This window comes from Pelecanus crispus, chromosome 5 (genome assembly GCF_030463565.1).
Source record: "Pelecanus crispus isolate bPelCri1 chromosome 5, bPelCri1.pri, whole genome shotgun sequence".
Classification (NCBI taxonomy): domain Eukaryota; kingdom Metazoa; phylum Chordata; class Aves; order Pelecaniformes; family Pelecanidae; genus Pelecanus; species Pelecanus crispus.
The window spans coordinates 65,601,427-65,628,534 of record NC_134647.1 but is presented as its reverse complement, the minus strand read 5'-3'; the positions used below and the strand labels follow the sequence as shown (position 1 = coordinate 65,628,534).

The 27,108-nt window shown below is 45.5% G+C and overlaps 1 protein-coding gene across 1 annotated transcript; it reads right to left on the bottom strand.

Moving 5' to 3' along the window:
• On the bottom strand, positions 1-24,724 carry FYB2 (FYN binding protein 2). The gene is made up of 19 exons (XM_075711219.1): positions 24,644-24,724; positions 20,970-21,750; positions 19,778-19,972; positions 18,666-18,699; positions 15,787-15,875; positions 15,003-15,031; positions 13,722-13,753; positions 12,783-12,858; positions 12,286-12,439; positions 8,312-8,438; positions 8,169-8,212; positions 7,795-7,864; positions 5,759-5,842; positions 4,411-4,439; positions 3,569-3,629; positions 2,905-2,997; positions 1,210-1,294; positions 187-343; positions 1-38 (listed from the first exon to the last, which is right to left on the bottom strand). Exons 1-19 carry the CDS (start codon positions 24,722-24,724, stop codon positions 1-3), a joined length of 2,259 nt encoding a protein of 752 aa, XP_075567334.1.
• Positions 24,725-27,108: the final 2,384 nt, after the last annotated feature.

Here is a 27,108-nt window from a genome sequence, read left to right as displayed (position 1 = left end):
TTACCTGAAGTTCAAATGCTCCACTAGAACATATCCATCTAAAAGAAGGGGAAAAAAAGAAGTGAGTTAGTAAACTCCTGAGCAAATAAAGTCTCAGTGGCTAAGCACAAAGAACATACTGTTACTTGCCCCTCAAAACTGGATTGAAAAGTCACCACTCATGCCAGAGACTTTCTGCAAACTTACATCTGCCCTCCGAATTGCGGCAAATCACGGTGTTGCCCTCTGTGACATCGATAACATCCAGCTGTTCTCCAGCTACGACCGGGAGATCAACTCTCCTCTTACTGGGGACCGAGCACTCGGCAGTGGCTGTGTTGATGATATTGATCTCCTTGTCATACTGCAGAGAAGAAATAAAAGCATGGGTTATTCTACACTCATGTGAGATCTCTAAGGGCAGTGAGGAGGGATGGAAAGAGCAGATTTCAGGATGGGCGTCCTGCTTTCGGCTGGGATAGAGTTAATTTTCTTCCTAGTAGCAGGCACAGTGCTGTGTTTTAGATTTAGTAGGAGAATAATGCTGATAACACGCTGATGTTTTAGTTGTTGCTAAGTACTGCTTATGCTAGTCAAGGACTTTTCAGCTTCCCATGCTCTGCCAGGTACACAAGGAACTGGGAGGGGGCACAGCCAGGATAGTTGATCCAGACTGACCAAAGGGCTATTCCATACCATATGACATCATGCTCAGTATAGAAACTGGGGGAGTTGGGCAGGGGGCAGCGATCGCTGCTCGGGGACTGGCTGGGTATCAGTCAGCGGGTGGTGAGCAATTGCGTTGTGCATCATTTGCTTTGTATATTATTATTACTATTATTATATTATTATCTTTACTATTTTACTTTATTTCAATTATTAAACTGTTCTTATCTCAACCTAGGAGTTTTCTCACTCTTACTCCTCCGATTATCTCCCCATCCCACCAGGGTAGGGGGAGTGAGCGAGTGGCTGCATGGTGCCTAGTTGCTGGTTGGGCTTAAACCATGACAATGGGTTGTGAGGCTTTGTTTGGGGCAGAAGAGGGGCAAAAATACCCAGCAACACCCCTGATGAAGCTCCCAGGTTAGAGGAGAGGGCAGCAGGTCAGTTGGACATCTCTCCCAGCATAGCTAAGGACCAACAGCATTCCACTGTGCATCTTTTAAGCATGACATGTAGCTGCTTTCCTCCTCTGACACAATTAATTCCCTAAATATAGACACATACCATAAAAGTTTCTCTAAAAAACTTCTCTTCTTTTTCCATCTTCTTGCTTTTTTCTGCATTGCTCTTCTTGACTTTGAAGATATTTCTGCATTGAGAGAGAGACACACACACTTCTGAGCTCCGTTTAAATAACTCCTGGCGCACTGGGAAATGCAAGCCAGAGCCTAACTCTGATTTGTCTGCAATGAACTCTTGTGAGAGCTAAGCACGCCATTCACATTGCTATTTTTCATAAAAGGATGAATATACAACTAGAATCTGTTGGTGAGCATAACTTGAGCCATTTTGTATCTCCATTTGGAATAACTGTTTTCTCTGTAAGCAGCGTGGGAACAAACTCTTTATCAAGTGTTTCAAATCAGTTGTGTTTTTACAGCAGTCAACAATTCGCTTTTCCCCCAGCAATTTGTCTCCTCCTGGTTTTATTTAAATTCAGACATAAAGGGTCCCCAGATAATTCGCATCCTGAGTCATTTATGGAAGTGGGGCTTGATACAGGTCTGCAGATTTTTGTTGCTTTTTTAGCACATGGAGGAGAAAGTCACCCAAGCAGGCATTTATATGGCACTATAAAGTGAAAAACAAGCTCTTATAACCAGCTTAAGAGGAGCAATGTCCATTCATGCTGGGGCATTCCCTCAGTATGGAGATACCACTCCTCTGGTTTGTACATGAAATTCCAGCTATGGCATTCATTCTAAAACTAAGACAGGAAAAAAACAACCAACCAAACAAAAACCACCCATCTGCAATAAATTATTCACCCTTGGCTAACTTTCATGCACTTAAAATTAAGAGGGGGGGAAACAAGAACTGAAATTAGGGACTTTTGAGCTGTGAAGAGATTCCTCCTTGGCAGTCTCAGCCTGCAGGACCTGCAATCTCTAAGGAACAGATGAAATTGCATCAGCTTCCTGAGATTCTGTAAAATTATACACATGACTTTGCACAACACAAGTGGTGTTTGAGCAACCCCATGCAGGAGCTCTGTGGTGAGAACCTAGAAAATAGATGTCTGATTTGCATTTGTTTGAAGTCCCAGGTATTGGGTCATGAAAGAGCTCATTGCAATGCACATTTTTGCGATCTAAAAAGGAAGTAAAAACTCCTACTTCCATGTGAATTTTTGCAGTAACAGTAACAAAAAGTTTTAATTTTGCTTTTATGCACAAATGGTACAGCAAGAGGCAATTCAATAAACCCAACAGGAAAAGGAAGACCCAAGAAATCAGTACTTTAAAATAAAGGCAAGGGGAACACACAGGCAATTACTATGCTATGTACAGGGCTTCTAAACACAGTGTTCTTGCCAAAATAGCAATAGCTGATCCACGGAGATCAAATATTTAATCAAGGCACAATTAAAGAAGGAATGGGACTGGGCATGACAGAAAAGTAGCCAAATATATAGCAAGTAACACCATTTTGTCTCAGCTAAATGGGAAGACAGAATACAATTTCAGGATGAGACCCTCAGGGTATCCCCCACTTGCATACAGTTCAGATCCAAGAGTTTGTTTTGCCCTCAAGATATTTTCTGCAAAGTTTCCTGAAAGCTGGGTTCAAAGAGAAAGGGCCCTAGAGCAGCAGCCAACAAGATGTCTGCACAATCAGGGGCATCCCGCTCCTACAAACAACTCAAGACGCACGTACAAATTTAGACAACATAGGAAAACACAGAATGGAAATCAAGACCTTTCCACATCATTGCTGCTTTTCCATTGGTCCTTATCCTCTTTCACCATCAGAAATTTTGGCATCCAGGTTTTGTACTTGCTGTCCTTCTCTCTGAGAAGAGGTGAAAAAGCCACACAGAAATTCAAATTTTTTCCAGCAGACTGTGTCCCCTCCCCAAACCCGTCTACCTACAAAGTTGTGATTTTTCTCTCTGTCTCACCCCACAACCACCACTGAAACACAAACACTTGCTGCGATTTATACCAGCACGCACCTCCGCCACAATCATCTGGCAGCAAGACATCCAGACATGCTGTTCCTATTAAAAGTAATTTTTCTGACAAGGAGCTTGCCAGGACGGGGCTGATTATCAGCTCTGGGAGCTGGAGTTTTCCTTCCTTAGGAAAACTATCTGAATTTTCACGTGTTTCAGGGAGCAGCTCTCTCCTTTTGACGTCTCTGGCACTAACTAGGTAACGTTGAAGAAACATTTTGTGGGATGCTACTTGCCAAATTAAACACACACGGAGAGGGCACCTGGACTGTCTCCAGAGGACCGAGTCCCGACCAGCTCATGACCCTCAATGGCTTGCGGTACCACAGGCTCCCCAGGGCACAGGTTTGTGCCAAGAGGATATCTCCTTGGCCCAAGGCCAGCCCCAGGAGAGGGCACACTCCTCACCTCAGCTCTCTCTGCCCCACCTCGACATCATCGTACACCATGTCCTCCTGGAAAACAGTTGCTATCAACCAAAACACAGCAGAGAAAATTATTAGGAGATGTCATTCTGAATCTGGTACACAAAGCGATATATTGCAGAGGAAAATAGGGGCTGCTGCTAGTCGCTCAACCCAAAGGGGCCAAGGCGATGTGAAAGGAAGATCCTCAGGACTCTGAAAACCAGCCAAAACTCCAGCACAAGGCAGGATGCTTGGGTTCATTAATTGTGTTTGTGGGCAGTTTTCTGGATGGGTTTGGCCATCCAGCTCTGGGGATGGAGCAGGAGCAGCAGCAAAGCCCCAGCTTTTGCACTGCAGCCAGCCTGGGCAGGGTTTCCATCCCAAGGACATGGGTACATTCACTCCAGCACCTTCTCAAGGCTTGATCAGTGGGGACAGTTTTTGCATCCACCCCCATTTACACAAGGCATGAACTTGTCCCTCCAGTAGACACTGATAAGCAGCAAAGTTTTACAGAGAGCTGCTGGAGCACAGTCGGCTGTTAAATACCGCCACCAGCCTGGAAGCAGTGGCTCAGCATGGACTGCTTCACACATTGCCTTCCTAAATATATTCAGATCTGCGAGAAGAATGCTCCACTTCAAAGAAAACTATCAAAAAATAAGCAAAATCCCACCCTCAAATGAGGCACAAATCTCTATCAAGTCTTCTAAGTTAACACTGCCACATTACATGATTTTGAGGAAGTCTTGACACCTAAAGTTGATTTTTCATTTGCAATATATTTGCTTCTTCATACACACACACAAATCCCTGAGAGCCACATAAATGTATGTTGCTTACCTAAATTTGGTACCGAAATGGAAAACAATCTGTGGATAGAAAGAGGATTTTAGAAACAAGTTTGCACATGAGCATTGCCCAAAAAGCCATGAGCGCCAACAAGCTGGCAGCACACAGTGCTTGCTACTGAAGTGATGAAGGCAGGTCTAGGTGCACGGGCTCTGTGATACCAACAGCATTTGCCAGCATTACATTCCTTGCTAAATAAGCATCTTCATCCTCTGGCAGCAACAAGAGCCCTGTGTTCATCAAGCAGGTTATGAAAGGTCTACATTGCATCCAAAGAACAGTCCAACTTGGCAAAAGCACCCTCCTCCTGCCCACCCCTACACCCCTTCCCAATAGATAGAGGGTTGATGGACAGTTGGTAACTGTAGTTAGTAGTAATTCCCTCCTTGTAGTCTTCCAATATCATGGGTTGCCCAGGAATTTAAATGTGACAATGGTTGTAGATATCTAAGATGCTTGCAGGATCTTTAAGGGTTCTATGCAATAGGAGAATGGCATGAAACCTGGTGGCTTCTTCTGTATAACAATACTTAGCAGTAATGCAGGAAGGGGCCCCTGACATGGCAGAGCACCTAGTGTGAAATGTTTTTTAAGTAAAACAAACCTTCTTCATATAAAAGAGGAAAGGGTTAATTTGGAATCTCCAAAGAAATAAGAAAAAGCAGCATTTTCCTGGACTTCAGGCACTGCACACAGGGTGATGCACATGCTGGCAGTGGAGGAGAACAGGTTCTGCAGGCAGCTACTGTGCATTTGAAGAAAAGGTAGTTTCCATGGAACCTTAATGAGGGGTTTGAATATTAAAGTAAGAGTACCCAAAAGGGCATGATAGGAAGATATACAATATCCTCCATCCTAACTTGTTCAGAATACAGACTCAATAGTAAATTCTTCAGCAGATGCTGCTGCCAGCTTGACTATAAATGGTACTTTGAATAAAAATCTCAACCCTTAAGAGCCACATCAGCAAGCCTTTGCCTAATCCTGGCCCACAGGTCTAGGCAGTAGGTATCACATTTCTACATTCCTTTGTGTACCTGCATCATGCTGAGGTATCAGAAAGGTACCAAAGGCAGCAGAAAGCCTATGAAAACTTGGACACTGCTGTAGGACCAGCTCCTGCAGATTCCTGATGCCAGAGACTTTGGAGAAGCTGCACAGATGGACCATTGGCCACATCTGCCATAACAGCTCCTAATGAGTTGACAGAAACACTTTTGGCATAACTTTCCCAATAAAGCTGTATTCCTTACTCCTAGACCACCTGCTTTCAAATTATTGCAAATATGAATGCTCAGGTTTGGAGCAGGAAGGGGTTGGACAACCAGCATTTTCTTACCTTAAGTTTTCCTTGAACCTGGTATTCTTCAGCTTCAACTTTTCTATCTTAAACAAGTTTCCAAATCTATTTTGTTTTTCTGTTCTGTCCAAAAGAGAAACAGATTTTAAATTAAAGAGGCACTAGGTGCTGAAGTATGTGAGAGTTGCAATACTCAAAGCCCCAGAGATCCTGAAGCAGGTAAAGGACAGTCAGCAGACTTTAGACCTCAGCTCAGCAGTAGGCTTTAAGCCTTAACAGCATCATGCAGATGAATGATGGATTCAATGAGATAGGCATCAACACAGCAAAAGGTGCTTAATTACAATGTCCAAGCTCAAATCTTTGCTTAGCTTTAAACTTTTCTGCATTGATTGTTGTTGTCCTCCTCTGACCCAGCAACTACAGAATTATCCAGGTTTATCTGGAGTAAAAATTCCTGATCAAAGGGACAAAAATTCTCCAGAAGCATGCAGTGCACATTGGAGGACATCAGGAGCACCTGTCTGTGCTGCCCTTCATCACACATTTCTGTTGTGTACACTCTTAAGAAGGGCGTTCCACTACACACACTTCTCTCTGAAGCTTATGGGGGGGTTGCAAAGCTACACGGTGATTTCCTGATAAAGTACCTGCAAAAAACCAAGATCCTCACATGGGGGACATAACCCATGCACAAGTACTGTTAAAAATACTTTATGTGTATCAGCACACCTAATCTTGCATGTGGAATCAATAGAAAGATTACATGAAGACTGGTTTGGGGATTAAGATACTGACCTCTGAACCCCAGGAATTTGGTCCCAACCCTAGATTTGGCATGAAATTCCCTTGCAAACCCAGCAAGATGCACTGCTTCTCTTTGAATTAGCAATAGAATTTAATTCTGCTGCTGTTGAGCACCCATGTGCAGAGGCACAGAAGAGGCGTGGGTACACTTCCCAGTGAGTGGGGGACATGCATGGTCGGTCTAGGAGCCAGATGCAGATGCACACTACTCTCTGGCCTGAGAAACTTGTGCACCTCCACCACTCAACTCCCATGCAAAATCTGCAGAGAAATTACACTTTCACCTTTTAGTAAGTGCCCAGTCACCTCCAGGGTTTCAGGTTTCCCATACCTTTTTCCCCTCTCTGACACACACAGGCTCTATATGCATGCATAAGCTAGACTTGAATCCAGATGCAAGCCAGTTTGAGTCTCACATCCGTAAGGGAAAAGCAGATGTACAGCAACACCTTATTATTCCTCCCACACTGCTCCTTAGAAGAGAGCCACCAGATGCACTTAAAGCAATTGTGTGCAGCATCCCCAGCCCATATGCTGTTCCCAAAGGCTGTCTCTATTTCTTACAAAGGGATGCAGGAAATCTTATACCACATGAGGGTAGGGAACCACACAAAGCTAATATGTAAAAACACAACTAACTTCACGTTTCACCTCTTAATCCATTTGGGAAGCTCAGGCAATGTATAAACCTGAGGCTGCAAAACTCATTGCTTTTGTAACACACTCTGTGGAAGCAAATATCTTGAGAAGCTCTATAAAAAAGAGTAGGTTGCAAGTTGGTTACAGCATGTCAGCCTGGGCTCCTTTCAGCTTTCCAACCTTCTGTGATCTGAAATGTGAGCCTTTTGTTCCTTTTTATGGGGACAATGTCCCTATTTGTCCCTCGAGCATTACCTCTTTTGGCACACAAAAAAGGTGCCATTTCTTAGCTACAGCTGAGCAACACTTTTGATCAAGAGAAGGCTAGCAAGACTGTCCCATGTGGTTTATGCAAGGAGGGGTCGTGTAAGAGGAGTACTTCCAATGGATGGAGAGCACTACAAGCTCTATTAGAAAGGCCTCACTGCTTAAGGATTTAATTTTGGTAACTATTTTTTCTCCCTAAATTTCAGCCAAATGGGAAAGAGGGAGGAAGATGGGGAAGAAACCCACCCATACAACAACTTTTCTGCAGTTGCGTTAGGAAAAAAAAAAGGCTTCCAGCCAGTACCTGGCATGGGAAATCAAGGTCAGTATTTCAAACTAGAGGCTAAGAAATTGCAACTTACTCTGTTTTTGCTGGATTTTCACACCCAATCTCAACATCTTCATATGTTTCTTCGTAGCTGTTTCCTGAAACTTAAAACCAGGGCATGCCATTATCACAAACCACATTCAGTAGTGATGAGGTGAGGTTTGCTGGACAAATTGCACCCAGGCTGTTAGATTTTACTCTTACACAGGTTTTGAGGTTGCTCAAATTAATGCCATGCAAGACACGTTGTATTGCTCCCCATTGGTTTTAATGGGAATTTAGAGTAACAAGGCCAGAAGGAGACACTATAGATGTTGAAAGTTAAATGAAACTATCCCCATCATTTCCCAGGGACCAGCCCAAATTAAAAGCAGCTCCCATTTGAGCTTCCCCTCATGCTGCACTTACTGCTGGACGAAGCAAACAGACTTGAGGCATCTGACGCGTGGCTGCTAGAAGACAGAAGTATTACATGGGGATTTGCTGCAGCACAGTTTTTAAAAGACATATCATAGACACAGCCATTGTGAAGAGCCCAGGTCCATACTCACAGACTATCTTGCATTTCCTCAACATCGTCATATATATCCTCTGGTGCCTGCAGAGACTGCCAAGTGTTTTGGTTCAAGGCTGTTCTTTCTACCCCTGGCTTTGGAGTACCAACATACATGTAGCACGCTGGAAACAAGAAAGGACCTTTGCTTTAGAAGCTTTTCTGAGGAACTTCTCTCAGGGCAAGGACAACTGTTGAGGGTAACAGTTGATGCCACAACAAATAAGAGCCTACAGGCATACATTCCATTCCAGGAGTCCAGGAAAGTCTCTGCTCTGAGTCACTTTGAGAAAGAAAAGTGAAGCATTTTAAAATATTTTAAGTTTTAAAACATTTAACTTTAAAAACACTTTGAAGTTTTACAATATTTTAGGTTTAAAAAAATTAAAACATCCATCAATATTCTCAATTGTGGCAGCTCTGACCCAAATCCTCCTCACCAGAAAACATCCCAAGAGGCTATTCATGGATGTCTGGAGAATTGATTAAAGGGAGGGCTTAGCATGGTTGGTGGAGATGCTAAGATCCAAATAATGGGCCAGTCCATCAGGAATACACCTGTAAATCAACATCTTGGAGAGGAGACAAGAAGAGAGAGTATCCCAGAGATGTGTTTCACCAAGGCTGGAACCAAGCATGACAGTTGCACCTCATGAGGTTAGAAAAAGATTATCACTGGAGAACTCTGTTAAGTGGCAATATTAAATCCTGTATTGGGTCTGGCTGAGAAAGGTGTTGATAACACAGCAGTGCTTTGGCTACTGCTGAGCAGTGCTTACACAGCATCAAGGCTGTCTCTCCAACATTTCCCCCCCTGTCACAAGGAGGCTGGGGCTGGGCAAGATCTTGCGAGGGGAAATAGCCAGGACAGCTGACCCAAACTGACCAAAGGGATATTCCATACCATATGACATCAGCTCAGCAATAAAAGCTAAGAGAAGGGAGGAGGAAGGGGGGACATTCGTTATTTATGTTTGTCTTCTGGAGCAACCGCTACACGTACTGAAGCCCTGCTTCCCAGGAAGTGGCTGGACGTTGCCTGGAAGTAGAGAATAAAATCTTTGTTTCCTTTTTTTTTGCTTCCATGCATGGCTTTTGCTTTTGCTTTTTTTTTTTTAATTAAACTTGCTTTATCTTGACCCCTGCGGTTTTTTGGATTTTTTTTTCCATCTCATTTTCTCCCTACCTCCCCTGCTGAGGAGGGGAGTGATAGAGTGGCTTGGTGGCACCTAGCACCCAGCCAAGGTCAAACCCACCACTGTCCTTTTTGGCACCCAATGTGGGTGCCCACCAAAGCTGCTCTATCACTTGACTTGGGGAAAATCAGTTTAATTTATTACCAGTCAAATCAGAGTAGGATAATGAAAAATAAAAACTAAATCTTATAACACCTTCCCCCTGCCCCTCCCTTCTTCCTGGGCTCAATTTCACTCCCGATTTTCTCTACCTACTCCTCCCGAGTGGCACAGGGGGATGGGGAATGGGGGTTGCGGTCAGTTCATCACATGTTGTCTCTGCTGCTCCTTCCTCCTCAGGGGAGGACTCCTCACACTCTTCCCCTGCTCAAGCGTGGGGTCCCTCCCACAGAAGACAGTCGTCCATGAACTTCTCCGATGTGGGTCCTTCCCATGGGCTGCAGTTCTTCACAAACTGCTCCAGCGTGGGTCCCCCATGGGGTCACAAGCCCTGCCAGCAAACCTGCTCCAGCGTGGGCTCCTCTCTCTCCATGGGTCCGCAGGTCCTGCCAGGAGCCCGCTCCAGTACGGGCTTCCCACGGGGTCACAGCCTCCTTCGGGCACATCCACCTGCACCAGCATGGGGTCCTCCCCGGGCTGCAGGTGGATATCTGCTCCACTGTGGACCTCCACGGGCTGCAGGGGCACAGCTGCCTCACCATGGTCTTCACCATGGGCTGCAGGGGAATCTCTGCTCTGGTGCCTGGAGCACCTCCTCCCCCTCCTTCTTCACTGACCTTGGTGTCTGCAGAGTTGTTCCTCTCACATATTCTCACTCCTCACTCCAGCTGCAGTTGGTGCCCCGTTGTTTTTTTCCCCTTCTTAAATATGTTATCCCAGAGGCGCTACCACCGTCACTGGCTCGGCCTTGGCCAGCGGCAGGTCCATCTTGGAGCCGGCTGGCATCGGCTCTATTGGACATAGGGGAAGCTTCTAGCAGCTTCTCACAGAAGCTACCCCTGTGGCCACCCCCGCTACCAAAACCTTGCCATGCAAACCCAATACAAATCCTTAAAACTGATTTAAGAGAGTTGGAGTAATGTAGAAATGCAGCCACACAAATAAATGCAGATAGCGTTTCTAAATGAACATGGGTGCATGCAGTAGGTCTCACCAGAAACATGTACCACCACAATATGGTCTAGGTAATGACCAAAATTTCTGCAAAACATTCAAACCCCCATGAAGAAGAAAAGGCGGGAGGGGACACATGACACCAAACAATTCTCTGAATGAGCCTCTGATGAAGCAATAGCAGGAGGCTCATCATGAGTACTTTAAAAAAAAAAAATCCCAACAGAAATTACCTCCAGCTGTTTAAAGGTCAAGGGGGAAAAAAAAAAGCAGGATTTCTTACAAAAACAGGCACCAACCAAACCAGAAAATTATTATGAAGTGTTTTGAAAAAAAAAAAAAAAAGAGGACCACACCAATAACAACAGCCACAGCCACAGTCAATTTACACTTTCCCCTTCACAATCCTGGTCTGTCCACAGAGCCCAACAGAGCTACTTTTCTCTCTTCCGTCTTTGAAATGCTGCCGTATCACACTAACGGCTTGCAGAGGCAGGAGTAAGCCTTTGTAGAATAGAGCCTGTCCTGGTTTTGGCTGGAATAGAGTTAATTTTTCTTCCTAGTAGCAGGCACAGTGCTGTGTTTTGGATTTAGTAGGAGAAGAATGTTGATAACACGCTGATGTTTTCAGTTGTTGCTGAGTACTGCTTATGCTAGTCAAGGACTTTTCAGCTTCCCATGCTCTGCCAGGTGCACAAGGAACTGGGAGGGGGCACAGCCAGGATAGTTGATCCAGACTGACCAAAGGGCTATTCCATACCATATGACATCATGCTCAGTATAGAAACTGGGGGAGTTGGGCAGGGGGCAGCGATCGCTGCTTGGGGACTGGCTGGGTATCAGTCAGCAGGTGGTGAGCAATTGCATTGTGCATCACTTGCTTTGTGTATTATTATTATAATATTGTTATTATTATCATTACTATTTTACTTTATTTCAACTATTAAACTCTTCTTATATCAACCCAGGAGTTTTTCTCACTCTTGCTCCTCCGATTCTCTCCCCCATCCCACCAGGGTAGGGGGAGCGAGCGAGCGGCTGCATGGTGCTTAGTTGCTGGCTGGGGCTAAACCACGACAGAGCCCATGCACACTTATACCTGAGGTTTCAAAATAGCATTTACAGAGGGGACATGACTGGGTTTAATTGTGCAGCTAAGGTGCATATCACCAGCTCTGGACGCTATCTCAGAGCATCATGACAGGAGTCCAAAATCAGAAAAAGGCTCTTGAACTACTAAGAAGATGGAGCAAGGAGCCATCATCCATCTTAATAAGGGACAGGGAGAGACTTCAGGCTCTCATCCTGCTCACGTGTGTTTCTACCACAAGCCTTAGCCAAACCCTTTTCTGAGACTCAATAAATTATGAGAAGCAGAGGAGATGGATTTCAGCTCTCTCGGATAAGGGCAATCTGCTAGAAAAACAAACACCTCGGTTTGAGTTATGCAGATGGTTAACCAACTTAGGAAGCTATTTGCAAAGCCAAAATAAATTATTCAGACCAGAATACAAATGTGCATGCAACCTTTTGCCCTGGTTTAACTAAATTGGTTCAAGAGTTGCATCCAAATTTAACATTATTTCCCATATGGAAGAGACATTTGGGCAACAGATGGGACTGAGGATTGAGGAAACACTCAACAGAGCAATGAGATACTCACAGAGCTCTGCTCTGTCTTTTGCCAGCCCTTGTGGGGTAGGATGCTTTGCAGTCTGGGTACTGGTCACATCCTGCTTCACTTGCAGCACCTTCATCCCACGTCTACCATCTTCTTTGGTTTGGCTAGTGGGAGATACATACTCATTTCCACCTGTCTGAGACCACACATTTGGTTTGGTCAACACAGTCTGTAGAATCAGTAAGTTAATATAACTTACATATATACATCTATAAGCATATAAGTTATCTTTCTGTGGACTTAAAACAGTTTCATACCCTCTTCCATCAGGGATTTCTGGTAGACATAGGTGCTGCTTGGCACCATTAACTGCTTTTTAGGCAGTAGCAGTTGAGCAATAAGCAGGCAAAAGAGAACACAGAAAAAAGCCCAGGTGATCAAGGACTCAAATTACAACTGTTTCCCAAAGAGGGGAAAGATAGAACAAGAGACGAGACATCCTACAGTAATTACTAAAAGTAATCTCAAGGATACGGTACCTTGAAAATTTTCTTTGCTTCCTGCTTCTCTCTTTCAAGACTTGTTTTTTCCTCTTTTTCATCCTCTCTTCCAGGACTGAAAATTTCAGAAATGAGAGATATCTCAGAACAGACACACTTTAGCAAAGTCACAGACAAACAGATTGCTTTATGACTCCGCCCAGATAAGCAGCTCATTTTCCCTTTGAATGAGGTAGATGCCAAAAAGACTGCCAGTACTAGAAGTAAGGGCAAATCCTAATCTAATAGCCACTGGTTACTTGGCGTAATAGCAATCACTCTTGGAAAAGAGACAAAGATGATTGTTTTCTAGTAGCAGGAATGGACGAGCTAGATCCATTTGCCAGTGGTGGTACCTGGCTCACAAGAGGTACCTCTCACCATACTATATTGTGATTTAAGGAAGAAGATACAGCAACAGGAGGCAGAACTTGATAACTTTTTTCCAGCATCACAACACTTCCCACTGAAGTGATCCCCTTTTATCACATGATTCTTCAAGCCCCATAGAAAAAACAGCCTTCAGCCAGTGACAGTAGTTATACACTGCAAGGAGTTTGAAATGTGACATTTATAGGGTGAAATTCAGTGTGGGCCTTGCCTTACCATACAGCTCTGGACCCAGAACCAGGTGTCCCACTTTAAGAGCCTCATACCTCTCCCTTCTTATACTGAAAGAGTTCAGGTTTCAGTAGGAAAAGACAATGAATTTTCTTGTGTGCCAGAGGAGAGAAGAAAATCTCCCCTCCAGATATGCTTTAGAATGAAAACAATCTTAGAATCCATGAGTGCTGACACAGAAGAACATCATCGTCTACATTGTCCTGGTCATGATATACATGAAATTTATTTCTATTTACTGAGTGTTACAATATTCTATCCCTAACCTGAGTTAGTTGTGGGGTTAGAAGAAGCTTGAGAGAAAGGAAAGGAAATTACCTGGATTTGGTAAAGAGAAAAGTCTTCTGTTTCTAGAACAAAGAAAAGAAAAGCCTTCAGCCACTGTGCTTTTTTTTCAACAGTCAAGCTTTTATACAAGGCCTCAACTGTCATCTAGCATTTAAAGAAATATTTCTTTAGAAAGCCCAGAAGCATTTTACATTTGGAATAGTCATCAGACAAGGATATTTCCTCTACTTTGCACGAGAGGGGATACACATATTGACAAACTATATAGGGATAATGTAACAGTGCAAGGGATCAGGACAATGAAGCTACTGGTCAGAATGAAAGCAATTACAGGTTGGAGAGCTTAGAGAAGAGGATGAAGTTTTTTTTAATAAATAAAGATTTTCCAACCTACCGTAAAATAAGACTAGAGCTAAGCCAGAGAACGTCTCTGCAAATCACGTACAGATAAGTGCATTTGGAAACCTGTGCTGTTTCCTGGACAATTTGATTGCATTGCAAGTCAGGACTTGAAAGTGGAGTTTCCCCTCTTTTAGCAGAGCCAGAACTGATACCCAGTACATGATCATCTCCTGGCATAAGGTCATGTGTTCTCTCAGCCCAGCTACCTACTGCGAGCTCAGCCATGCAGCCAAGCAGGTCTTCCCTAGGGACAGCTGTAGCAATTCCTGCCCTGTGCAATGCACTATCTTGCCTTCAGCTGCAGGATACATCCACAGCCAAGGTGAACTTCCACCCACTTTGTAGCCAAGGTAAAATGAAAAGAGTCAGGTCATCGTTTGCAGCAGAGATGTCCCTGCAGCAGGGGGATGAAAACCCATACAGTCATGCCCATAACAGTTGCCCTTGCTTACAAGCCCAAGCTCGAAGCTTGCTGCCATGACAAGGAACCTGGCTCAGTTTTGCTTTTATGCCTTCACAGAGGGATTACCAGCACCAGCTTGCCTTTGGCAGGAACTTCCAGAACAATTCAGTGGACTTTTCCTCCAAGTATTCATGCTCTTGATATCGGTGCTTGACACTTACTAGGTCTACCACCAACATCCAGATGGTGTTACCACTTCCTCACGAGTTTGCAGCGGAAGTCAAGGGAACTGACTCTCTCTCCTAGTGTGTTTGGAAACCTCATTAGTCTTCATGTCCCCTCTGCAATTTCTTACTTATTTTTTTGAGACACTTCACAGAAAACACACATAAAGAAATACTTGGCAGAGAAGAAATACAGATATTAAAAGTTTCTAAGGTAGGAAACCATGGTATGTACGGTAGAGTCAAGCTGGAAAGATCAAAACTGGCTGTGATGAGACTTACCTTGTGTTCTTGAGGCTCTGCCTTAGGTACTAGAAAAGACATTTGTGAATACGTATTACTTTCTAGTCCATGTTAAAGTCACTGCACTTTAAATTGCAAAACCCAACTTCAGCCCATGTGCTCAGCATCCAGGCACACATTCACCATGGTACATTCACCATGTCCTACTGGCCAGCGTCCTTCAATTTGCTATTTAGGATTGGCTTACATTCAGAGGACTGCAACATCGAGCTTGACTGGCCACAGTTTTTGTAGCCCTAGGGGCAAATCCAAGAGGGCTGTGGCAGGTCCCCCCAAGGATGTTGCTTGGCTCCTGTTCCAATGCACAAGACAGAAACTAACCTCCCCAAAGAGAAGCAACTTTGAAAAATGTAAAAGCAGAGCAGCAGCAACTCTGATAGAGAAAATTATACTGGGAAGAAGTAGTGATGGAGATGGAAAAGCTCTATATCCTGTACCTTTCTGTTCCCAAGAAGATGCTGAGGTTTGCCTCACTATCGTCTTTTCTTTCTCTTCTACATGGGTAGAGTCTCATGACTTTTCCCCACTGCAGTTTTACGGTAAGCACCATCTCACCACCAAAATGCTAACTTCTTTTTTGTCTGTGCCCCAAAGTCCTCATACACTGCCAGAGCACAGAGGGACAGTACAGTCAGTCATCTTTGGTCACCCGGAAAAATGCGCAGCTGCTTTTCTCAGCTTGAAGAAACTATATTATTTCCTTTTTAAAGGATCAATCCCAGATAGCATGTAATTCACCTAGCAGTCTTGAATTGCAAAGTACCTTCAATGACACACAAGGTTGTGGTGTCCCCAGGCTGATTCAGGTATGTTGGGGTTTCTTCATAATTACACTGCTCTTCAAGTTGAGCACTGAGAAGATGAAAGAAAAGAGAGAAGAGATTTTTTTTCTAACCCTTTTAGAAGTCTGGAAAAATATATTCATCTTGAGGACAAGGAATTCAAGCACTTTGATACTGAGCCTAGAAGAAAGCAAAGTGAAATCAGGAATTCCTCAGAGGGAGAGGAGACCTGTGCCAGACACAGGGCTCAGCTGAGCCTTCCCCGACTCCACGCTCCCACTGCTTTTCCTGTGGGAGGACAGGCTGTGTTTACAGGACTCAAAGCACATCAGGGGACTTCATACTGGGATTATGGTCTTCTGCCTCCAGCGATCCCTCAAGTAGAAACAGAACAAAAAGTCCAAAGAAATCAGAGTGCAGCATTTTTCAAACCTACCACAGCTATTTAAAAATTAATAACCACCTAGTTGCACGGTTTGGCATGCTGTTTCTCACTTAAGGAAACAGGAAGGGGAAAATACAGATGTCAGAGGGTATGTTTAAAGGTCCTGCTCCTGAGCTCATTGAGTGACATGCCCCATGCCAACACGGTGAGCAGCATGTGCCAGCCATGGGAGGAAGCAAGGCATCATAGCCCCAGCACCTCACAGCCTCAAGTATTGGGATTCCCAGCCCAATACCCATCTCCTCATTCTCCTTTTTCCTTTCCTCCTCTGGAAATTGAAATTAGCATAATTTTGGAATAGGTGCAGAGAGAAGTCCAAGCCTTCCCAGATTACCCAGGCAGAACCCCGAGGCTTCCCCTCTGCCCATGGCAGCAGAAGTTTCAGCAGCTTAGGAGTATACTGGGAAGTGGCAAATGCACAAGATGCAGCTTGCAAGACATGCAGGGGATGGGCTAGGGTGGTGAAAGGGCATCAGGAAGAGTTACAGTGAGAACTTCCATCTTTTTAACAGTAAGTCTATAATAAACCTCAGGGAGTGTTTGGTTTTTCTTGAATCACCCTACTGTCACAACTCAGTGTCAACAGAGTAAGGACTAAGTAGTTGTTGCAAACTAGAACAAGAGGAACAAGAAACTCAAGGTGCATTTTAACAGTAGTGAAATCAGAGTAAGAAACAACACCTAAGTCAAGCAGAAGATTGTGCTAATGCCAAAGGCTGCCCTAGCCCCCTGCTCTCCCCTGCCACCCCCCAGCACTGGAGGCAGTGCCTGCTGGCTTGCTTGTCCCACAGCATGTTTGGGGCACGTAGGTCCCACCGAAGGCAACACACATATACATCTTGCATTAATACCACAAGCAGGTATTTTGTCCCCAGTGCCATCACTTGAGGAAGAGGAGACCAGGAAAAACCCCTACCCTTTGCTTCCCCACCTCAACCCTGGGATAAAATAGCATCCTGGAAACTTGGCTGGACCAGACAGTCCTTTATATATATCACAGTGCTACACTGGACCTGAAATACAGCTGGGTTGATGGATCCCTGACTAGCATCAGTGAAGGCAGAGTGTTTATCCCCAAACAAGGAATCAGAGCTCAAGATCAGTTGCCACAAACAACTACGTCAGGGTCTCTAAGAGACCAGACTTCATTACAGGTGAGGCTCCCACCTCTGGACTTCAGGGAAGGGAATTTCTGGCCCCCAACCCCCATGATTTTGCTTTTATGCTGGAGTTAATTTAATTCATTTCCCCAGTTATCACATGGTTAATATTTAACAAGTGACCCATTGTAAAGACCCTATCACAAGTATTAGAGCAAGATAGCTAATCTTGCTGCAATATATTACTAGGACAGCTTCCTTGTGGTGCCTGACAGTTTGGAGCTGGTCATTTTTTAACCAGTTCTCTTCTGACAAGTACAGGTTAAAAGTTGAACAAAACACCAGCCAACACTGGCAGGAACACCTCATGATGTGAAAAGCACAACTTGCTGTGTTGTTAGCTGCAAGAGTTCATTGTTTGGGCACAGAAAATATTTTAAGAATTCATCTCTTTTTGCTTTGGTTCAGCTATTCTGTTTCCCATTTTCCCAGCTGTATATTCACGCAGCTAAGACAAAACATGTATACGAATATTTTTCTCCACTTTTGCTGTTCTTATGGCACAGAAAAAGGACCACTATGCAACCACTCATGACAAGTCAGAGATGTAGCAGAAAAAGTCAGTATCCCCTTGTATACAAAGCCAATTGTGTCTGTAAGATTTTTGAGCTGTTTCAGATACTTGGGGTATCAGAAGCTGAACTGATTGTCTTATGTCCTTTAGTGAGTGAGTTTGGACCACCACTTAATAAAAATCTCACTTCAGCATCTGGAGACAGCTGAAGTCCTGGGGATGGGGAGGTGGGGCAGTGGCTCCTGTACCCTGGCAGTGCTGGCTGCACAAACATGCAGGAGGGCAAGCTCCTCCACTGCTGGGAAAAAAAAAAAACCCACCACCTGCTGGTTACACCAGGGCTTTGTTTCAACAACAGTTCTCAAAAGCGTTGCTTTTCTAAAAGCACCAAGCTTGAGTACATGGAAAACAGGAAGGGAAAAATGTGCAGCAGGCAGGGTGCAACCAAAGCACCAGCAGTGTATTCCCCTTAACCAGCTGAACCAGACCTAACGACACACAGGCAGGGCTCTCCATGCTGCTTGAAAAGCTCAGAGGAGAAAATAGGGATGAAGCTTTCTGCTTTAGAAGGTCATCCCAGCCAACTTTGAGCTTCCCATGTAGGTTCACACAATCCCTGGAGCAAGTCGCTGCCTCTGGGAGTGGGACGGTCTCTCCAGACTGCATGGGGATGCTTCAGCATCATGGGATGGGGATGCTCCCATTGCCTACAAGCCACACGTTGCCTGGCCACATGCTCACCTTTTGAGGGTCAAGTAATCCTCTTCATCAGCAGCTGCACACAAACACACAGAGGATTAGCATTTGAAGGCAAGACAGCTCTCCTACAGAACACAGGCTGCAGCGATGGGGAGATGTGATGGGGATGGCCCTTCCTCGAGGCAGCACGCTGCACAAAAGGCAGGCGTGAAATTAGATTGCCAACAGAAACTGGGGATATGGCTATGTTAATATGTCATTATTTCATGTTTCCAGGCAACAACCTCAGGCTTTCTAGAGATCAATAATTGAACAATATTGAGAGAGCATGGAGATGATGACATATAAATGTAACTAATTTCCTCCATCAAATTAATATATTTAGAAAAGGCAAGTAGGTTAGAAAGAGTTTCAGTAAAAATCTCTTTCCCTCTTATTCTTATCAAGGCCAGGGCAGACCAATAAGCACCAGCACAGTAAAGCCAAAGAGAGTTTAGCCGAGCCCTTCCTAGAAAAGCAGCTCCCTTTGAATTCAGCAAAAGTTGTGCCTAAGATCCAGCTATAATTAAGCCTATATCTATAAAGAAACACCCTTTAGCAGCTTAATAGGCAGTCCAGAATATTCTATTATGCAACATCAATAGAGTTTTATTATGGGAAACTGAACTTTTGCATTTCTTGATGTTGGAACATTTAATGATGTTGCCCTCTGTTGTATTCAAAACAAAAGGGGGGGATTAGCAGACCAGTTTCTTCTGATTTTATTGTGCCTTCCCACAGTTGTGTGCTGCAGAGTCAAGGCATTTCCCATTGAAGCGGAGAGATAAAGATCAGCTCGCCATGTATGCAGCGGCTGCTGCTTTACAGCCAGCTGTAAACTGCTCACAACACACTGCAGTTGGGAGGAAAGCAGGTTTCTGCACGGGGGATGACGTTTGACCTGGAAAACCAGATCTCTTTTCCAGATTAGGAGCAAAAATCAGTCTCACTGGCACTGTTGGGCTCCTTTAATGTTTGAGGAAGATGTTAGAAACAAGTAACAATGTCTTATTTCCATGTGCTTGGAATCATGGCTTTATAGATGTCAATAAACTGCAAATTATTATTCATTTTCTGCAGAACAGGTTTGGGGAGAAAGACTAGAAATCTCTTACTTGTTTCATTTCCTCTGTGGACTGAAGGCACAGTGCTTCGGAAAGCACCGAGATCAAACTTTGGGGGTCTTGAAGGCTTCCCAGGGGCAGGACCCAGGGATTCAGCTGAAGGGAGAGGTTTAATTCTTGGCCACTTGCTCCCAGGGCTGTGAGACCATTTTCCTGCTCCAGGCTGGCAGAAGGGAGGCTCTGAATCTGCTCCAGAGAAGCACAAGGACATGCAGCAATCGGGCCTCATTTAAGCAAAAATCCATGTAGGGTCATTAGCTGTTATACAGACATATCTAACCATCTCTGCTTCCTCCCAATTTCAGAGTCCCCATTACACAGCAGGGCTCTTACCAAGTTACCAGAAAGGAAAAATAAATGGAAATGTCCATTTTTACAGATTTTTACAAAGTTAAGCATGTTGGGGCCTCAACTTTCAACAGCTCCCTTCCTCTGGATTAAAAATACTAGCCTAATTTTCTGTACCGATAACATTTTGATCTGCCAGGATTTAGTGTCATAGCAGCTTTCGATACACAGTGTGAGTGAGGTAGCTTTCCAGGGTAAACAAAGACTTAATCTTTTCAGCACCCTGTCACTCGGCATGACATTAGCAAGGGGAATTTTGTGGCATTTGAGTTTCCTAGCACCAGTTTCTGTAAGAAATATTGCAAGGAGAATATGCTCTCCAAGCTCAGATACGACCTTTTGCAAACTGGGAGGGTGCAGAGGGGGCAGTTTGGGTTTAAACCATTTTAATTCAAACTAAACTGTATTTACAGAAAAACCAAGCCTTTACACGTCTGTGTGAAAACTGAATAGCAGGGCATAGTCACATTTACCTTGTAATTGCAAAAGGCCAAAGCAGACCAGAACTGAAGATAGTCCCCTGTTCTCACTCTTCATCCTACTCTCAAAATGTGGACAATTTCTTAAAGTGAGTTTTAAAAAATTTGGTGTAGATGGGGAATCCTCCCCTTACCCAAGCTCAGCAGCAGTTTGGGGCCCATTTCTTATCCCCAGGGCCTCCAGAGAAAGAGAACACTCCGATGGACCAGTTTGGCCTCTTGTTTGAGGGTCCCAACTTGTAACAGCTTTCCTCTCTAGCTGCTGTATCCTGCACTTTCAGAGCTCCTATATACCTATATGCTCATATGCGTGTATATATATGTGTGCTCATTGTTAAGAATATAGCTTACTGTACCTTTCTGGTGCTGAGGTTGCTCTCTTGGTGCACGATAACCCAGCTGGCAGAATGCAGTTGCCACTGCACTCTCAGCACCTGCTTCATCAGAGCTCCTGTGTCCCCTGGGAGCCTGGGGAAGAGCCGGCCTGCTGCCATGCAGACCATCCTTCTTCTGGGCAGGCAAGTCCAGCACGGGCTCACCTCCAGACAGTTGCATCCTGCTACTGCCTGACACAGCAGGAGCACGCATCGTCCTCTGCTCTGGGCAGGGGTGCACGTATAAGTTTGTTGCCCGTTGGGTTGGGACCATTACATTTGCTGTCTTGCTGCAGGTTAAAGTGTTTTCCCAGATCTGTAGGACATGGTGGAAAGAATTTGGGAGTGGAGGGCCCTCTGGAGCTGTTTGGGCTGATCCTTGCTGGTCAGCGCAATAGGATGGCAGAGTTTTCTCTGGACCGTTCTTGAGAGAACTCAGCCCTTTCTCTGAGATGTTGCCTTTGTGGTCTTCATTGTGCCCCATTGGCTCCACATAACCCAGCTTGGCTCGAGGCCACACCAAGCGATTGTGTTGGGTGAGTGCAGAGGGTTGGGAGGCAGGATGGGCAGGTTCATCTTTGGGTTTTAGTATTATCACGTCTCTCTTACTCAAGGGCAGAGGGCTCGACACAGTGTTACCTCCAGAGCCCAGCTTGGGAGCGATTTCAGTGGGAGGCTTCTTGAATGGCTGCACCAGCTTGTTGGCAAAGTTGGTGTCATTCTGAAATTTTGCTCGGAGGGCTCTGAAATCAGTCACACCTTCCTGGGAAGGGGAAAGAGAGGAAAGCACAAAACATCTGCTTTCAGAGGTGGCAACAAGCAATTTATACAATCATGATCGTTTCAGATAGAAAGAGGCCACAGGCTCCACCAAGGGTATGCAGAGGCTAGGGAAAACTTAAAAGCAGGAGAGGAGAATTAACTCATTCAAAGAATCCTTCAAAGGCTCACAAATCACTTCTGATAAAGGCAACAGAGCTGATATGGGGGAAAACACAGGAGCAGAGCATGGAAACACAACCATGCAGAACCGGCGGGACCAGTGGAGATGGCTCCTGCTCCCCAGCGTCACCCAGTGTTGGAGAATGTCCCTTGGGAGGAGCTGGCAAACACTAGAACAAACATTAGAGCTTCCCAGCAGAGGTGCTGCAATACTGCTTATGCACCTGCTGCGTAGGAAAGCTGCACTTTATTTCCAGTACACAAGCATCATCCACAGGAGAGGTCGGTGCTGCTCCAGAGATCTCCAGTCCATCCCCTGCCTCCCTTAGAAAACTCCACCATGGGAAGAGAAGCATCAAACATCCTCCTTGGTGGGCTCTAAATGACCCCTGGGACGAAACCTTTTTCCTCCACTGTGTTGGTTCAGCTCAGGGTCCCCATGGCTCTTCAGATGCTTCTCCCCTTGCCAATGTTCCCACCCCAGGAAGCAGACGACATACAAACGAAACACACAGCACATAAGGGCAGCAGGAGCATCTCCTAGTCTGGGTGATGAATACTGGCTAAGATACGCGATTCCTCTCCCATACAGTTACCAGGCCTCATGTTATATATGATTTTGTACAAAGAGAGCTAATCAGTGACAGCACAGTTTAAAAGGGCACTTAAAGAACATTTTGTTTCAGGCCTCTGTCCCCAGGCATCTCACCATCCCATGCTGGAGAAAGGAGACAGCAATTTTTGCCTGCAATGCCATGGCTTAAATTCATCCCTGAACTGAACTAGGGAGAAAATATGAAGAAAAATTTATGAGCTACTTAAGTCCTTGAACTGCTCTATAACTTTTTATATGCCATGATTACATTAGGTGCACTACTCTGGCAGCTTAGTTCAGTGCGGAGAACTGTAAGGCTTCACGAGAACCTGTCTAATGAGGAAATTGGAAAAAATTATCTAGGACAGAACTTCGTTATTCTGAAAAAAGCCCCAGCCTTAAGTGTTAAGGCAGAACAGATGAATAGCATACTGAGGTTTTATTGCATTTAATTGCACGATTTATTAAACACTGACAATTTCTCTTGAATAACCTCTTTCACTGACTTTATTACTTTCACAGGGTAGTGCATGATGTAAAGAACCAACCCTTGGGGGAGAGGTTTGAATTGCTCCAATTATATTTCATATTAGCGGTCAGCAGCGTGATGCCGTATAAGTTGCCCAGACAGCCTAATCTAGTGGCGAGCCGATGGGAATGGAAGTTTTCAGAAGCATACAGAGGATGAATCAGATTTTGGAAAAAAAATAATCCCACATGTACCAGATCCCTCCAGCGATGCCAGACAGGAAATAAAACAGCGAGGTGCCCTAATGCAATTGGCACCAAGCTTTCGCACATGCTGCAGCAACAGTTGAAGAGTTCAGTGCTGTTTACCTCTCCTTACTGATTTTCTTTACTGTAGTGCATAATTCCTCATCAGTGCCCTTGGAGACAAAGAAAATAGAAAAGAAAAAGTCCCTGCATGTCTCAATGTGCCATAGGTGAGGCGGACTCCTGCAGAACAGGGTTTTTGGTCAGGCTTCTCCCTGGCACTGGCTGTGACAGAAACAGCTGTGACAGTCACTAGCTTGGCACTACCTTTAATTAAAGAGGGATAGATACAAGCCTCCCTTTTCCCCCCTCAAGTTGTTATTCCTCTTGCCTTGATGGCAGCTTCAAATGATTTGCCTAATTAACTGGAAGGTTATCTGTGCTTAATGCATTCTTGGTGTGCTTCACTAGAATATAGCTTCCCCCAGTTTGCAGCCCGCTGGGATATTGGCACCGATGCCACGAACAGACCCGGCATGGGAGGGACATGTACAGCCCCTGGCCGAGCACACCAAACCACCCAGGAGGATGGGGTTAAATTGCACCCAATGGCCACCTCCTGTACACCCACACCCGGCTGGCCCCTGTGCTCTCTCCCCCCCAACAAAGTTCCTGCAAGCACCACTTCCTTACACAGGGCTGAGCTTAGCACAACCCTCCAATGTGCAATGAGTTCTCTCGGTCTCTGCGTGGATGATTTTCCATCAGGGCCAGGACTGTTTCAAACCATAGACCCATACAAGCAATTCTCCGGCTTGACCCACACACCTTGAGCTAGCTCAGGTAGATGATCAGCCTAAATAGGGTGCCGAGCAGGTTGCAGGCAGGCAAGGACACACATGAAATCCCAGTGCCCCACCAGCCCATGAAGGGTTCAGCACAGAGGGGAAGAGGCGCTCCACTGAAAATTAGACCAGTTGATGAGTGGGGAGAATACAATAATAAATTTAAAAGACTGCCAAAAGTTCACAATGTGTATTACAACTACATCTGGCCAAATAATTCACTGTGAATAATACATTTGGCAAAAGCCCATCCAAGATGAGAGAGGGAGAGCATAAAAAGGAAACAAACTTCCACTGGCCAGAAAGCTACAAGCATTATGGAATTAAGGGACAGCTAAACTTTCCATATTTTCTCCCTATAAATAAAATGTTCTTCTAACTTTAATATCATTCTAAGAAGCAGAATAAAGCTCAGCTTAAGCCAATGATAATGATACCTTTTAGAAAGAGCAGCAGCTGGAGATTTGTGCCAATACCAAGGACTAACCAAAAGGAATTTGAGTTCTCATTAGTTCTCTGCAGTTGCTTTTCTAAAACAAATCAACACCGGGAGAGAAAACCCCACTCAAGACGTGACATGCAGGACAGCCGAGAGGAAGCACTGCATGTTCCCCTCCTGAAATTTTTCTGGTTTCATCCATTCTTTATCTTGATTTCCAAGGGAGCTCCTGCAGGTAAATGTTTAATCAGTGCTGCCCTCTGCCCCACAGCAGGGCAGCTGGAGCTGGGCCCAGGCACCCTGGGCATGCTGACGAGAGCACGCCACAGATACCGCCTACTCATTAACCTGCCGGCTTCTCCCGGAAAAAAAAAAAAACAAAACCAAACCAAACCCACCACTACTTTTTGTCAAATTAAGAGGCAGCAACCGCAGCTCACCTCAGAGCAAGGGGGGAAGAAACCAGGAACTGGGAGCCCCTCAACCCCTGCTTTAGGGCAGAAAAGCTATCCCTCTGTGGTCCCCACACACAGCAAATGCAGCATCAAGAGCGTGCACCTAACCCCGGGGTTAAACTGCTCCCAGTACTTCATGGAGATAACAGCCCCAAAGCTACGAGTCAGCAGCAGAAAATCAAGCAGCAAATATTTGATGCGGGCTAGGGGCCAGAGGAGGCAGAGCAACCCGTTGCTGTGGTGAAGGTGGAAAGCAGCAGTGCCCCAGCAGTTACCACGTCCATCCCTTCGCTGCTCCGTGCTGGCTCCAGCAGTTCAGACCGGCAGCATGTTTCCCTGCCCTTGCCTCCGGCCGGTGTCTGCCCCAGCTACTCTCCACTCCGTCTTCACCCGTCCCTGCCACGGCCACAGCACTGGGTGAGGCGGGGCAAACACACCTGGACCAAGGCATGGGTCTGCCCCTGGGGCGGGGAGAGCCTCACCTGGGCAGGGCTGAGCCTGCAGGAGCACAGCCCTGCCTGTCCATGCTTCCTTGACTTGACTCAAGGGGTTCCCTGAACCACAAACCTCAACACCGCAGCAGGCTTTGGATGGGCTCAGAAAGGGAAGAATCAGGTTTGGTTTGCTTTTTGAAGGAAAGAACGGCACTTCCCCTCGGCATGGGTGCCACTACAGCACCCATGTCCATATACATGGCAGTCCTCAGGTCCCTTCTCACACCTTCTCACACCCTTCTCACCCAGCTCAGCAAGCAAAGCTGAGGAGAGCAGTGGAGTCCCACCATGCAGGGGCAATGATCCTTACCCCACCTCTTTGTAGGTCTCCCCACAGGTGGCACCCACTCTACTGCGTCAGCCCGGCCCGCACAAGGCTCTTCCCCAAGCTGAATCCAGAGACCTCAGAGTGATTAAAACAGACATTTCCCTGGAGGAACCAAGTGTTTTCTTCATCTCTGGATAGCAGAGCCCAGCAAAAAAGTCATCTTCGCTGAAGCCCACACATTTTCCCTGGTGAAGCAGCTCCTTTTCATGGTGAGTTGTTTCTCAAAGTCCTAAGGACAGACCAGTTAAGTTAGGGCAAATAAGACTTTTCCCATCACTGGATATTTCTGCCCTGGAGAACAGCCTGAAAGGATCTGTCCAAACATTGAGCCCATGTTTTTATAGAGCACATCTCCCAGGAAAAACAAGGCTGGTTAGCTTGGCAAGAAGAGAACTGAGAGCCCCAGGACTTTCTTTTTCCCTCCATAACTGATCAAATATTACTTCATCTTTCTCTGTGGGAGCACTTATGTTTTCCTTTGAGCAGAGACAGCTGCCACACGGAGCCCGGGTGCTGGGAGGTATTTGGAGGCAGCTGTCAATAGGGCGTGGGTGGGCAGGGAGCCATCGGCAGCTGGTGATTCACCCATCACCAGCTGACCTTGAGCCCATGTACCAGGACATGGCATCTCTCATTTAGATCATTCCCAAAGAGCTGCCTGGAAAAGAAACCCTGCACCAATAGCAGGCCTTGAGGTTAGGGGGAAAGGGACTGGTAAAGCATGCCTGTGATGTGTAGGATCTGATAGCAACCTGCGTGCATACGATTGTCTGAAAGTGTCCCAGATTTCTCTTCACTGATTTGAAGGTAATGGGTGCAATACATGACTTATGGATGGACATTCCCCCTGTGCACATGGGCATTGAAGAAAGCCTTGCCCCAAGCATCCTTAAAGCCCTTGGGAGTGGAACCGAAGTTCTCGCAGCCTAGCCTGACCCTGCTTTCCAGAGCCAAGCTTGATGAGACCTAAAAAAAAAAAAAGGAAAAGAAATTGGGAAAAAAAAAAAAGACTCATTCATCGGAGACATAACGCGAAGCATGAGTCTTGTTCCTTGCCACATGAAAAGCCCTGCTGCTGCCTGGTGGTCTCAGAGAAGAAAGGGGAGTCCTGCCGAGCCAGGAGTTGGCAGGGAAGTCCCCCAAGCCAGGGCTGGAGTCACAGTGTGATGAAAATGAATGCCGGCTTTGTGTACAGGTAGCTGGGGAGGATTTATGACCCACCCAGGGGTATGAAAGGGGGCTGTGAATTAAAGCACTGTTGGAGAATTGGGAGGTTGTGACTTCAGAGTCATGGTCCTGCGGAAAGGGA